Source organism: Diorhabda sublineata, chromosome 11, assembly GCF_026230105.1.
Source record: "Diorhabda sublineata isolate icDioSubl1.1 chromosome 11, icDioSubl1.1, whole genome shotgun sequence".
Classification (NCBI taxonomy): domain Eukaryota; kingdom Metazoa; phylum Arthropoda; class Insecta; order Coleoptera; family Chrysomelidae; genus Diorhabda; species Diorhabda sublineata.
In genome coordinates this window covers 3,371,805-3,387,432 of record NC_079484.1, presented here as the reverse complement: position 1 = coordinate 3,387,432, position 15,628 = coordinate 3,371,805, and the positions used below count along the sequence as shown (strand labels likewise).

Genomic DNA, 15,628 nt, shown 5'->3' with positions numbered 1-15,628 from the left:
TTTCTGCCCGATTCTGACTTTGTTCCGATCGAAATTCGTGACTTAACACGCCGACAGATATAGTAAATTGTTTTTCTGGCTATTCCCATTCTTATAAAGTGTTTAACCTTCAGATTTTGTTAAAAAAATTCAGTAGTAATAACCTAAGGATATTGACGATTTCGAAAGCTTGTTACTTGGAAACAGGGTTATTCGGATAGAAAATTTCTTGCCAATTATTCAAAAATGCAGGGCAAAATCAATTTATTTGCAGATGCAATTAACAAAAGAACAATTGGAAAATTTCAGTGAAGATCCAGACGTAATAGTTTCTACAACTGATGAAGATGTATATCTGATAAGCATGCTGCTGTTAATAATTTGATTATGATGTTCCTTGTCAATATTCAAGTAGTAATTTTATTGATTGGCATTTTTGTGACCCCTTTTTGACATTTAAATATTCTATTTTCAGTACACATTCCTGAACTACGTTGGAAAGTCTTGCTGAATACTCGATTTGTTTCAGAACCATCGTTGTTTGATTCGATACAAAAAAGTCAGTCAAGCAATCAGCAGTTTTCCATCTTCGCCAAGCTATTATATGATAGAATTTTCATTGCAGCCCTTCAGGGTTATTGTTATTCCATGAAATCAACATTTTCGTTATTTCTACGGATCTCAATGCTGTCAGTATAATGAGGTGATTGACAGACAGGTTGACAGCTGTCAAATTACGAGAAACAATTGATTCTCATTCTCATCAAACTCAGCCTTACGTTTTTTTTTGGATGCTGGTTTCTAATTGCACAATTGTGCTTTGTTTGTACAAAAATACTTTTTTATACTGAGTATCCATGTCTGTCCTAAGTCATCGACAATAATTCTAGCCCCTGTGTCAACTTTTTGGTTAAAAATTGATTTGATTTGATCAAAATACTTTTTGAACAAATCAACAAGAATTGTTACTGAAAATTTGTTGTACTTTAAAAAAGAATCCTGATTCTGTGTTAGTTTAATTAATCAGTGAATGTTTGTGATCTCCGTGTCGTCTGGGATGACGTGTTAATCCGTTAAGATGCGCCAACTCGGGACTGAGATATTTCAGGTAAACGAAAAGGTAGTCCGAGTACAAATACTCAAAACTCATGACAGATTAATGAAGTTGGAAAATACAAATATTAAAATCCAGAATTTTCGTATTCTACACGTTGTTTTTTAACAATTTTCTGGTGCTATACAATAGAGAATGAATTTTTTAATTTTGCGGTAACCGTAATTTGTAAAATTCCGTAAAACATAATAATGCACACTTGTAATTAGTTAGGTTAGGTTAAGTTAGGTTAGTCGTTTCATAATTAAAATCCTGAGCTGAATAATCTTTCGTTACGAGTTGTCTAATCCTCAAGACAAGTACGATCACGAGCTGGTACATTGTAACAGAAGATATTAATAATCGTATGTTAACATTAGGTTAAGTAGTACATAAGACATAATAATATGTCGATATATACTTAGTAATATGATCCAATCAGTGATTGTATAATAGAACACTTTGGAAAACCTGTGGCTTTGTGAAAAACCATCTCAAGATAAAAAGAAAGTTTGATTTATGAAACGTTTTATTCACAGCTTTAATTTTTCACAGATTTATACAAGATACCACAGAGCTTTTATATTAATATAATATTCTTAAATTATCCACTTCTTAGACCAGGATTTTGACTGTCATCTTCTTCTGGATGTTGAGCGTTGTACTCGAGGGACTTCAATATAGCATCTGGAATAGGTGGGGGTGTTGGTAAATGTGCACCTTGAGGTTGGAATCCATTTTCGTCGGCAACGTAAATTAATTGAATGGGAGTACCGTCTAGAGCAGTGAATTTGAATTCACCCTGAGCTGCGAGTGTGTCTGCTGCTTTTGGTACGCCGTTTTCCCTTGCGGAAATACCATTATCCGTTTCGTAACTGTTAGAATAAGAATGAATTTCATACAATTGAAAAAAGAGATCATTCGTTTTTAATTATGAAAATAAGAATGGTTTAAATAATTTATAACTTAGAATTTCTTACCTCCAAGCGTAGGATCCATCAGGATTAGGACCGTCTTGAGATTGACTTAATATACGAGCTGCGGCTTCTGGAGAAGAAGCTACATTCGGTTTATATTGACCTAAGGTACATCCGAATAATGCAAATAGAATTACCTGCGAATACACAAGACAAAAATGTTTTATAAGTTCAAATACACCCCAAATCAAAATATATTCAATTAATTACGTGAATGATGATACTAAATTTTTTGTAAACTGTTTGAAATATATGAAATTGAAGAAAAGAAAAGTTGATGAGCCAAAGGCACAGCGTTTTTTTAATCGTTCAGTCATGATATTTTTTTCCTTAGACGCCAAGACATTATTTGATAATTAAGCTCTAAATCAGCGGATGAAGACTACTTGTACTCTTTTAATACTAATTCTAATCGATCTGGTTTCGGTGTATCGTTTTTTCGTTCTTATTTTTTATCAGAAACATTCATCAGATGTTCCACTGGGGGTCTTCTGATCTTCTGATGGTGGAATATCGAAGATTTGCTTCTTGAAGATAGTTCGCGTTGAGGTATGGGACCTTGAGGTTACAGAGGAAGTAGTAGACTTTCTATGATCTTCTAAAGGTAGGAAATAGCCTTTGCTTTTAAGCATTTATTATGAATCATAACACATTTTACATCCTGACTGTTTTCAATTCAATTTATTGAAAAAAATAATAAAATAGTTAGTGCAAGATAGTGGTCAATTGGTTTTTATGGTAACCGAGTTTTGTATTATTTAAAACTATAAAATAACTTGATATATTTTGTCGTTTAGTTGAAAACGTGACATTTATTATAAAATCGATGTTTAAAATGATGCATTTGATTGTGTTTATGGTACAAAAATGCCCATTGTAAACTACTATCACGTAACAAGTCCCGAAAGTGATGTTTCACTGGACGAGGGGGCAAATTGCAAGCCTGTGAGTCCGGAAAAAAACCACTTTCGGGACGTATTACGTACAATATTTTTTATAAAACGGGCATTGTTCTACCATAAACAAAATCAAACGCATCATTTTAAACATTCATTTTATAATAAATGTCACGCTTTCGACTAAACGACAAATGTCAAGTTATTTTATAGGAAAGAAAAGAAATAATTTCAGAAAATTAAAAATTTATGGTTATGCAGAATCATCGAAGTGAAACTGTCAACTGTCAACTTTGACGAAGTGTGTTGCAGTACGGAACTGTCACTTTCACTACATGGAACACTAAAAACGCAACTTTCCGTATGTAAACGAATACAGAACGAACAACTTTTAGATGGCGTCGTCTAAAAAATAATTTATACATCTGCTATTATGACATTCGTATATGACAGTTGTCAAACCAGGGAAGTTACGACTTATTAATTTTGCAGTTATGATCTGATTATATTTTCCCGAAAAATGTTTTTTCTACGATCATTTTTATCAGAAAATTACTATTATTATCACATATTTTATTATCCTAACCAACTCACCAATGAAACCATGTTATTGCCTCAATAATCACTTGTAAACTAAGTATACGCAACTCTCAATTCTTAATTTTATATATTTATAGTAAATCGAGGTCTAGCATCTTCATTTCACTAACAAATCCCTTCTTCTTCTTCTTCTCCGTCGTTCAATTTTTGGATGCATTTCTTTTCGTTTAAAATTCATCTTGAAAGATCACCAGGATTACATTAGCAGGTGTGGTGATTGGTAAGTTTTCTAATACGATGTTACGTTATACATTACAAGACGTATTCTTAGTATTTCAATCGGGGTTATATGACCTGGTAATAGAATTATTTTTGAATAAAAAAAATTCTAAGTATAATTTATTTGAGACTCCCACAAAACAATTCAGTATATTCATTCTGCATTATGAATAAAGTAAACGGCAATTATGGGCTTAAAATTATTAAATAAAGAAGATAATCATGAATTATCGCTATAATTAGAATAAATTTAAGGTGAACAAGTATAATTTATAACTATTTTTGTAAAATATTGAGTTATTTTTAGTAATAATTGCCCTTGGATATATTATCTACGTTTTCTTCAATCCTAGTAGCAATTTCATCAACTGGAAAAAGTTCTTATGCATCAAGTGGATGAAGTATGTAGACACAAGCAAAAAACGGTACATACATAACCTCAATACATACTCTTTAGCTCTCTATAACTTTTTGTACACATTTTTCGTTAGAAAAGTACTTAAAATCGTCACTATTGATTCTTTTATTGATATGAAACCAATAGAATTCTTGTCAACAAGATTTGTTCGACTTTTTTTCGGTTCTTCCTAGTTTCTCCCTTTACAAATAAACTGGACATTAGAAAAGGAGATTTTGAACGCTGTTTGAAACATATTTTTCGAAAAATTTACTAGTTATAGCAGCAAATGAAACATGTGCTGACACCTGAGACGATAATCATATTTCTTTCGTTATTTTTTCCTTTACTTAACCTTAAAATTCAGTTCAAGATATGTGTTCAAGAAGAAACATTAAGGAATGTAAAAAAACTAGTTTTATCAATAATTTTATTTGCAGATATATTAAATATATTACAACATATAAACATCACATGAAAATTAAATACCACAGAGCATTATATTGAAATAATCTCGTTGAATCGGAATTATCCACTTCTGAATCCACCACCTTGGGCAGGTCTTTGGCTGTCATCTTCTTCTGGATGCTGGGCGTTGTACTCGAGTGATCTTAAAATAGCTTCTGGAATAGGCGGAGGAGTTGGTAGATGCGCGCCTTGAGCTTGGAATCCATTTTCGTCGGCAACGTAAATTAATTGGATGGGAGTACCATCTAGAGCAGTGAATTTGAATTCGCCTTGAGCTTCAAGAATGTCAGCAGATTTCGGTCTACCGGTTTCTCTGGCGGAGATACCGTTGTCTGTATCATAACTGCAAAACAGAATATAGATTTGAGTTTATGTTTTTCGTGTGGGTGGGTTATATCATCAAACTAATGGAGATGATAAGAAAATAGTCATGGTTAAGTTAGGCTAGGTGTAAACTTTGCTTAAACGTGAAATATTGTTAGGTTAGGTTAGGTTAGGTTATTCGATTTTGAAATAATGAAGATTAGATTATGTTATCGATAACCATTAACTTTTCTCACTTTCTTAACCTAACTAATTAAAGATACAGTGCTATTTTCGATTCTGTAAACTTCTTTATCTTTGTTTTCTACCCTTTCTTTGACTTTCAAACCAACTCGAGTCTTATATTCATTCTTATGTTGTGAAAAAGAAGTTATAAGCTAAACAAGGCTATAAAAACAGACCTAGAGCTGCTGATCAAGACTGATCCTTGGACTGACCACTTTAGGTATCAAAACTGTACCTTTACGATTATTATTGCTTCTTGTATCAATACTGAGCAAAAATTACATGGCCAGAAAGTTTTAACTATATTATTATGATTCATTTTATGAATTTATTATTGAAATAATGAAAATAAAGGGATTAACATACTTGTTGAACAAAATTTTCACGCAACGCCCGTAAAGCAATAATTGTATTATATAAGTTTCGTAAAATTTTGTTGTAAAAATTGTCGCTAGTTGATCAAAGACGATTTTCTCAAAATTGTTATGAAAAATACTTGCCTCCAGGCGTAAGATCCATCAGGATTTGGTCCTTCCTGTGTTTGGCTAACAATACGAGCTGCTGCTGCAGATCCAGCTGCTGGATTCGGTCTATACTGACCCAAAGAGCAGCCAAACAAACCAATAAGAACTACCTGCGAATTTAAAACAAAATTTGTTAAATATGTACAATAATATATCGAGAGTAAGAAACTTCGGATTCAAAGATTTCTATAAGAAAAATTGAAGATGGTCGAGTGAGTATGATACAGAAAGAACTCGAAAATTTTGAGTTATTTGTAGATCAGAAAGACTTAATAAACTTTCTCGTTTTAAGACAGAAATGTACGACTCAGTACTTGTTGATTTTTTTTTGTTTATAAAAGTCCTCAGACTATTTTTCCTATCTATCACGAACCGTTTTTACTGTTTTTACTTTCTACAATATTTTCCAAAAAGTATGGCCTGTTTTTCTTATCCTAAACTCACCAGTTGTAAGTTTGAGTTTTGAAACTGCTGTTACCTCTCTTATTTTTCAAAAATATGTGACGAGAGGTCTCATAAAGGTCTTATAAATTCTTATTTTGCTCTTTGTTTTAGTCAAAATAAGTAGAGCGAAAAAAATTAGTTGCAAAGCATTGAATAAATCGATTAAACAATTTCTTTCTTTCTTTCAATTCCGTCAAATGTTTTTGTCAATAAATATTTTTGGTCTTAATCAAAATATAATTGACACCTCGTATAATTGTATTAACCAATAGATCACGTCGAAGATTGATATTAAAGCACTTTTCTCATCAATTGTTACGACACGAATAAAAAGCAGATCTCAGTTTAAAGTATTAGAATGAAATTTTAATATATAAATTAATTGATGAATTTTTAATCTCTTATTCAAATTCTGAGATGTCTGTCCTATATTAGGAGCAATTATGACAAGTATTTCATATATTATATCACTTATTTTGTTTTCGAATATTTTATTTTCAGTTTAGTGAACTATTTTTATAATGTTTTATGCCCTTTTGGAGTTATTCTAATATAATTTTTATTAGAATGATAGTTATTGTGAAGGTCTTTGTACATATTGTAAGGAAACGTTCTACATTTTCTTTTTTAGTATCCGTTTTGTTTCGTAAATTAATTGTAGTTTCTTCTGATGTTATTTATCATTTTTTCGAGATAATTCTGACAAATTTGAGTACCTAAGGATAAAAATAGGTCATTAATTTCATAATAGTATTGTTTAGTGCTATAAAATAGTTTCAACACTAAAGAAAGCAGTGTGAAACATTTTTTTCTGTATTTGTATATATATTTTTAATTTCTTTAACACATTTTCAATAATATTTCTCATTTTTTTTCTCACTTAAACCAAAACTTATTCCAAACAAATAAATGAATGTTTGAATCATTACCTTCAAATCCTTACAAAGCTAGTAATTACAAAGAAATTCATATTTGTTAAGAATCAAAAGCTCAAAATGGAGTTAGATAGATTTTACGGAGGTAATATCAAATAAATTTGATCTATCAATAATTTTCTTTTAGTTGCACAACAAAATATGAAGAAGTCTATTTGAAACGAACAGGTAATTCATTAATGATGTGATATTCAGTAGTAATCAAATTAAATTTAATAATTTACAACCGAAAGCTATTCCTCGAGTAAACAACATTTACAAACGATTTCCAAATTGAGGTTAAGAATATTAACAAAACGATATGATCATTCTAATGATAAATAATGAGGGCTTTCCAGTTTCGTCACTTTATTTTGTACAAAAACTATTATACGTGGGGATAAGAAATGCAGTGAATAGTGCGGCAAGATTGAGATGGTGGCAATCAAATAATATGAAGAGGCAAGAAAAAATGTAATACAACAATTATGAAACCTGAAAAAACGTCACAACATACGAATTGTTGAGAAAGAAAGATTTAAAATAACACAAAAGCATTTTCTGGGAGAATACATGGAGAAAACTAGGTACATAAAAGTAAAATAAATGAAGTTTAAATATATCTGATGAACAGCAACTGTTAACGAAAAGTATAAAAAACGGAGAGGAATTAACAGAGTAACCAACAAAAATGTGGAAATTAAAGTAATTAGAAATAGTGAGAATTAGAAAACACCTAAAAAATATGAACTAATATGGATCTGGTAAAGGATGATGGAAATGATCTGCAAGAACGATTATATAGATTCATAAGAAATATATGGAGAAGAGAAAAGATACCAGAAGAATGAAAGAATCAAAAAAAGCGTTATAATACACAAAAAAATTAATGTGTGTCAAAACTATAGAGGAAATTCGATTTTGAAATGTTATTTGAAGATCTTCAACAAGCCTTTGATTCAATCAAAGGATCTGAATGACTATGACCTAGCAAGTGTACTGACTAGTGCAGGAGAAAATTAATAAAGGAGACGCCACAATAATTCACTATCTTTATTGCTTATTTGAGTGACAGAAGGGGTTGAATAATAGCTTACGTAGAACCTTTTCGAAAACTATGATTGGGTGATGAACCAGATCCTGTCTAAATTAACCCGGATCACGTTCATTGTTGTAAGGAATCTGATCGACTTAATCAGATAGTAGTCATAGGATACTTTTTACCCAGGAAGACTGACGGGTTTTTTCATTTGTCTATGGTTTTTTAAACATTAGTATTAAAGAATTAACGCTCGAAAAAGTAAAAACATCAAAAATTCTTGTAGATCATGTTTGAAATTTGAAATTTCCACTAAAAATTCGACGTTACTATTGGAAACTGTGATCTAAATCTCGTTCTGAGTTAGGATTCGCAATCAGTTTGATATGTGATGTACCTAAACTCAGGTTATAGTTCTCGAAAGTCTTATAATGGAAAATATGTTGAAGAAACTAACAACAGAGCGAAGAGGTATGAGATTAAGAAAAAATTACAGTGGAATGGAAATCCTAATGTACGTTAAAGGGATCAATGAAATTGGGAGATTATAATATTAACAAATATTGAAGAAATAGCTACAAAGATTATACCAATCATATTGGGAAATATATTTTTCAACATAGTTGATTATATAAGGATTTAAATTTAAAATGATTTTTTTTTTCAATTAAATATTTAATGACTTTATTAGTGACTAGTTTTAGTGCTTCGAAATCTGTCCTGAAACATTTTGAGTTTGATAACTTTTTTTAATATAAAATAATTATTAAAAGTAATAACGACATTATATTATCAAAATACTACTTAATGTATCATGTATCTTGGTGAAAAATGATTATTTTTCCAAAATAAAGTTGAATTATTATCACTTAATATTCCAAAAGTATGGAACTCACCAGTGTAATCATGTTAATGCCTCAGTGATCACTTTTAAACTAAGCACAAGCAATTGAATTCGTTAATTCATATTTATAGTAAATCGATGTCTAGCATCTTTGATTCATCTCCAATGCCCTTCTCTTACCGCCGTGAAATTTTTCGATGTATTTCTTTTTGTTTTATCGTATCTGTTTCTTCTGAAAGGTCACCAGGATGGCGAAGACTATTAAATTGGAAGGTGTGGTAATTAGTGCTTGAAAAAAAGGTAGTTTTTCTATATCATTAGACATATATATTCGCTGTTTTTTTAATTGTTTTCATCTCGTAATTATCCTCCGTGAAAATTGTCGAATTCAATTTCAATCTTCAAATAACAGAGATTTTAAAACAGGCTACTATTTATCATTATTAACGATCTTAGCTTGAAATTTAACCTAAAAGTTTTTCGTTAACGTTTTTGCAATTTTTTATTTATCACTTAATTTCAAAGGAAGATTGGTTGAAGTTTTTCAGCTCCTTTTGGTGTTAGCATACGAATTTTTTCGGTTGTTTTATGCTTTGCAAAAGAAAAAAACCGGGAAATAGAGAAAATAAGACACAGCTTATGATTAGAATCTTGAATTATCATCCATCACCCAATAGGTTTTGGATGGACAAATAATATAGTACATATTTCAGTCTATATATATATATATATATATTAATCGGGTTAAAACGTTCTTCGCCGTCTTCCGATTCCCAGTTTCCATTTTTCTCGATCTTCCCAAAGATCTTTTTCCAATCCTCTCTCTCGAATATCCTTCTCGATACCTTCTCTCCAGCTTAATCTTGGTCTTCCTCTTTTTCTTCTTCCTTATGGTGCCCAATTTAAAATTTGTTTGGGTATGCGGTCTTCAGGCATTCTTTGGACGTGTCCGTGCCATCTTAACTGATTCACCCTAATGCCTTCCGTAATCGTGCGTTGCACCTTCATGATCTCCCTTATTCTGTCGTTTCTTATTTTTTCCAGTCTTGATATTCCTGCCGCGCGTCTCCAATAATCCATTTCTGTGGCTTCAAGCATTTTGACTGTTTTTTCTTTTAGAGGCCAGACTTCGCTACTATATGTTGTTATACTTTTTATTATGCTATTGTATATTCGATGTTTGTTTTCCTTGGATATTTGTTTGTCCCACAATACACTATTTAGTTGTCTTATTGCTTGTCTTCCTTGGTTATTTCTTTGTGCTATTGCTTCATCTAATCTTCCATCATTAGTGATGATCATGCCTAGGTATTTGTATTTTGTACAATGACTTATTTTCAGTCTAATATCTAGAATTTTTGAGATAGATTCATTCTTGGTGCTTTTATTGGTGGAAAATCAAATTTTGAAACGTATCTACGTATTTGAGGAGTCTAGACTTTTTGGCCATCCAACTAATCTGCACCTATACCTAAAAGATATTTTTTACTCTACATCTCTTTGTTCTGCTTTCAAAATACGTAGACTTTTCCCGTTTTTTATCCCTTTAATTTATCTTTCATTATGTGGACTGTATTCCATAGAAACGATGCGAACTCGTATTCAAACTAATTTATTGCAAAATTGATTAATAGTGATAGAAAATTAATTATTAATCGTAGCATTTACATTTGTTAACCTCTGAATTTGACTATTTTGGTACGCAATTCGCTTCAACTCGCTTTTGTTTGCTGTTATTCTTCTTCTACTGCCTGTTGTTGAAGCGCTGAACAACCATTGATGCAACCATTGAATTTATAAATTGTAACAACTCTCAAAGGAGGCTATTTTCAGTATCCCACTGTCCAAAGCCAAATGGAGACATGACAGAAGAGATACTCTGATGTTTCAAGGCTTGCTCGCAGAATCTGCAGTAGTCGCTCTCTGCCATGTCTACCGTCTTAAGGAGCAGTTCCAGAAAACCAACCAATAGTTTTTAGTCATCAGATTCTTGCCTCATATAGTAAGTAAACTTTCTCCTTTGTTAATGTGACTTCATCTGATTTTTTGCTGTTGTTTTCCTTATTGATAAAACATCTTTTGAAGCAACGATAATTGTGGGAATTTCAAAACTATGAAGCTTGATGAGTGGGTGAATAAAAAACTTACAAGTAAGGGGCTTTCTTTGATATTCAAAGAAAAATGCCATTTTTTGAGATAAATGATCGGATTTTTATTTCATTATAAAGAGGAAGGTATGTCGTTAATAATGGAACACAACATCAGCCAAATGACCGACACGACTGCGCTTACAGGACCATATCCTTTTCATGAAATTTTCCGTAACTAAATTGCAAAGCGGCTGCCCTATGTCCTCGATAGCCTCACGAATTCCATCTTTGACGTCTTGAATCGATGCTGGACTGTTAGAGTAGACCTTATCTTTCACGTGGCCCCAAACGAAAAAGTCGCAAGGTGTTAAATCACAAGAACTCGGTGGCCAATTGTGATCACCTCTTAGAGAGATAACACGGTCCGGATATTTTTCCCTTAAAAGATCGAGATGGTTTCGTTGCTTGTGTGGCACGTAGCGCCGTCTTGTTGAAAGTGAACGTTGTCCAAAGCAATACCATCCAATTCCGGCCATAAAAAATCATTAATCATCTCTCGATAGCGCAATTCATTCACCGTAACTTTTGCTCCAGCTTCATTTTCGAAAAAGTAAGGTCCAATGACACCGCCAGACCATAAACCACACCAAACAGTCACGCGTTGAGGGTGGAGAGGATTTTCAACAATAACTCTTGGGTTTTCCCAGCCCCAGATTCGACAATTTTGTTTATTGACGTAACCACCAAGGTGGAAATGGGCCTCATCAGTTAAGATGATTTCAAGGACCCAATCAGCAAAGACACGATGTTCTTGATGATCGGCCGGCTCGAGTTCTTGTGTTAACTGAACTTTATAGGCCTTAAGACCCAAGTTTTTCTGCAAAATACGGTGTAATGACGTTTTTGGAATGGCTAATTCCAAAGAACGACGAGGAATGGACAAACCTGGGTTTTCTTCAACACTTTGGGCTACAGCAGCAATATTTTCAGTTGTTCTTGAGCGACCTGCACGGGTTTTATTCTTCACATCACTAATTTGTCCCAACAGTTCAAAATTTTCCACCAATTTCTTTATTGCGGTCCGAGAAGGTGCTTCACGTCGACCCAAAAATGTTTTAGTTTTACGAACCGTTTCTGCCAAACTTTCACCATTTTTATACTGAATTTTAATAATTTCAATGCGTTGTTGAACGCATTTTCATTAATGGCGTAGTTTCTACTTGTCAAATGTCAAAAAATGACAGCTTCAAAAGTGACATTTACCGAAATAGCGGGCTGTTCAAAATAACACCTCTTATTGGAAATAGATACAGAATGGGTCACCGCTCCTTAAAGGTATTGTTTTATGCAGACGATGGTATTACCGTAGCAAAAAATGAAGACGACATACAACGTCTACTATATAAGATAAAAATTTCAGCCGAAAAATTCAATTTGAGCATCTCAGTCAACAAGACACAATCAATGGTGATATCAAATAATCCTGCAAATTGGCAAATAGTCCATAGCGGAATAATACAGCAGGTATCAAGATTCAATTACCTGGGAGTGAATATATCTAGTGAAAGAAACCTGATAGAGGAGGCACCAGCACAAGGGATGAGCTAACAGAGCAAGACCAGAATCTATAAAGCGTATGTGAGACCTACTCTCACAAAAGCCTCAGAAACCTGAGCTGAGATATCAACAACAAAAAGAATAATGAGAACCACAGAGATGAAAATAATGCGAACCATCAATGAAGTCACCATCAGGGACTTAATAAGGAGAAAAATTGTGGTGAAATGGGTCAGGGCACGAAAAAGTTCTGGAGGAATCACGTAGAAGACAGTTGGGCAAAGTGGGCTAAAGCTCAGAGACCGAACACAGGCAGACCACCAAAGAGGTGGTACGACAGATGGAGTTCAGCTTCTCAGGAAGATCCAGGAAGAGGGCCAAACGTACCAAACGTAGAGGATTGAACAGGACCTGGTCTTATTGAAATAGGACGAAGAAGTATAATAGAAATTTAGCTGCAGGTAATTTTCTCGTGTTGGAAAATGTTCTGTGACAACAAACAGGTACAAAAACAAATATAAAGAAATATCTGATGATATTTGGTGACATTGCACTTATATTTTATTATAAAAAACTTAAATCTGATATTCCTATTTCTAATAATGTATTTTGGTTTTTGTATATTATCAACAAAAACTCCCAAACTTCTTTTGCCTGATATTCGTTGTCGCAAATTTGCCTGAGATGGCAACGTTTGAATTTTAACGAGTGTCTGACAAAAATTATGTGTCCAAATTTGCTGAAATTTAGGTGACAATCTCCCAAGGTATGAGCAAATATTTTTCCAACTCTCGTATACTGATATATCAAGTGCATTAAGCTCTAGAATGTCTCAATACTTTATGTAACATCAAAAAAAACGTTAATTCTACGAATTATGTCATGTAATAGGACCATAAAATCAGAAGATTTTGTATAATAAAATCGTTTCCATAGTAATGTGTTTGAACTGGGTTATGGAATTCAAATAAAATTAAAATATTGTTTATTGGTATTGTCGAAGAATGAATTGTGTTTTTTTACAGACACTGAAAGTTTTCCAACACAAATTATGTCATCTGATTAGATCTTTCTTATAAAATACTAAACATTTGTGATACTGACGTATCAGTAATTCTTTTGGAAATTTCTTGATATTTTCTCTTTATATTCACTGAAACTTTTTAGTACTATATATTTGATTGGATTGGAATTCAATCGGACGCTCAATATTTCAGCCATTTCCTCCGGATCCTATCAAGAATCATTCAAAGAAACCTATCTCGCAAAGAGGCCTGAATCTATCTGGATTCTTGATATCGATGCTTATGGGGTGAACATCCACCTTTACATCTTGTGTATTGAGCATCATGAGTGATTCACATAAGCTCCAGTAGCTTTGTCTTTTACCAGTAGCCAATAAACAAACCTATGATTAGCCTTAGACGATTTCTTTTGAGTTAGATGATAAGCTACATCAGTACCTTACCCTTCTGATAAGATATGTCGCATTCCGGTGGTTTCTAACCACTAATTCAGAAAGATATTTCCAACTAAACTTTTGTTGGAGAAATATGATACCAAATCGATAGGAAACCTTTCATTTCCTGGCCTCTAGATTGCCCAGGGACACACATAAGCTTGACATAGTTATTCATCGGTAGCTTTTGAAGCCAATCGATTCAGTTATGTATCACCTTAGGTAACAGCCAATCAAAGCGATACGACAGGTATTCGGTGAGTTTCTGAGTGCTTATATATCAAGCACAGTCTTATATTTCATATATCTGTAATGAGAGGTCAAGTTTTCAGGTTTTTTGGGCTTAATTTCAATCAATATTATGATTTATCGATTTGAAGTTGTGGTATTTGGGAAATTTGAGTTAAATGAATAACGAAAAAAAGTGATTGAGTGATTTATTTTGAAAATGTTGTTAACTATACTGGAAGAGAGATTGAGGACATAAAGAAAATATCAAAACAAATGTTATTCAAACTTAATTGCATCATTCCATTTAATGTTTTTCTATTGGGACATATTGTTGATCTTTTGGGTGAAATAACAACTATTATTAACCTCACAGTGTGTCAATCAGGTTTATTATTAATAATGTTTTACTGAAATGAGTAATGAGATAAACAACGACTATGAAAACCATTGCATGGTGGAAATTAGTACTGTATATATTATAAAGTACACATTAGAAACATTAATGAAGGTATATAAGAAGCTGCTGCACAAAATTCAGGTTGTTTTGCTGTATGGTATGTTAACTAATTCATTTATTCAATATTTTTAAGAATAGTATGCAAAATTATACAAAATATACATTTCCGTAAACAAAACTCTTATTTAAATATTTTGATTTTCTTACTTAATTATTCATTAGACGAATCAAAATTAATTATTAATAATATTCACAAGTTTTCACATAATTTCGTTGCATTCTGTATTATACAGGGTGTTACTCGTTTTTTTTTTCTAAACATGTACGGCAATCCATGTGGTTATTTACTTTAGAAATAAATGCAAGAGTGAAAATATTTTTATATAAAACAAAACAAAAACTTTCACTCCCGTATAATCTAACAGGAATATTGAAAAAATACCCGTATTTAGACCTTTGGGAATGCACGGAAATTACAACATTTCTAGTTTATAATTTTACTGCAAAACTCAACTTCAGTCAGCACTTTTTGTGATATCCTGGTAAAGAATGGGCTGGGAAATTTTAAGACCCATCTTAATTTCATATGACCAATCACCTCCTGAGTTTTGTGTCGATAATATTAATAACTTTGGAAAAAACACTTACAATAACCGAAAATACGATCTTTTGAACTTCAATAATTGATAGTGGCCATGAACTCGGCCTTCCGCAGACCAAAACTTATCGTGATTGTGGCTTGCACTCGTACACAATTAAACTATCTCAGGAGCACAAGGTGAACGACCACAGACAACGACTTATGTTGGCTGAATGAGCTCTGGAGAATCCAAAATCCCAACTCAATGTTCACTTAAGGTATGAGGACAATTCCTTCATAAATGGATGTAT

At 32.5% G+C, this 15,628-nt stretch overlaps 2 protein-coding genes across 2 annotated transcripts; both read right to left on the bottom strand.

Annotated features, from left to right (window-relative positions):
* Window positions 1-1,654: 1,654 nt before the first annotated feature.
* Window positions 1,655-3,570, bottom strand: LOC130450302 (endocuticle structural glycoprotein SgAbd-2-like). Its single transcript, XM_056788631.1, has 3 exons — window positions 3,540-3,570; window positions 2,053-2,186; window positions 1,655-1,947 (listed from the first exon to the last, which is right to left on the bottom strand). Exons 1-3 carry the CDS (start codon window positions 3,549-3,551, stop codon window positions 1,677-1,679), a joined length of 417 nt encoding a protein of 138 aa, XP_056644609.1. The 5' UTR covers window positions 3,552-3,570; the 3' UTR covers window positions 1,655-1,676.
* A 1,034-nt stretch (window positions 3,571-4,604) lies between these two features.
* On the bottom strand, window positions 4,605-9,027 carry LOC130450301 (endocuticle structural glycoprotein SgAbd-2-like). Its single transcript, XM_056788628.1, has 3 exons — window positions 8,996-9,027; window positions 5,679-5,812; window positions 4,605-4,972 (listed from the first exon to the last, which is right to left on the bottom strand). The coding sequence occupies exons 1-3, from the start codon at window positions 9,005-9,007 to the stop codon at window positions 4,690-4,692; spliced, it is 429 nt and encodes a 142-aa protein (XP_056644606.1). The 5' UTR covers window positions 9,008-9,027; the 3' UTR covers window positions 4,605-4,689.
* Between the last annotated feature and the right edge of the window lie 6,601 nt (window positions 9,028-15,628).

Bases quoted from the DNA above. Each gene is read 5' to 3' on its own strand.
- LOC130450302 (XM_056788631.1), bottom strand. The intron at 1,948-2,052 runs GTAAGAAATTCT...TTATTCTAACAG, and splicing joins GATGGATCCTACGCTTGGAG to TTACGAAACGGATAATGGTA.
- LOC130450301 (XM_056788628.1), bottom strand. The intron at 4,973-5,678 runs GCAAGTATTTTT...TCTGTTTTGCAG, and splicing joins GATGGATCTTACGCCTGGAG to TTATGATACAGACAACGGTA.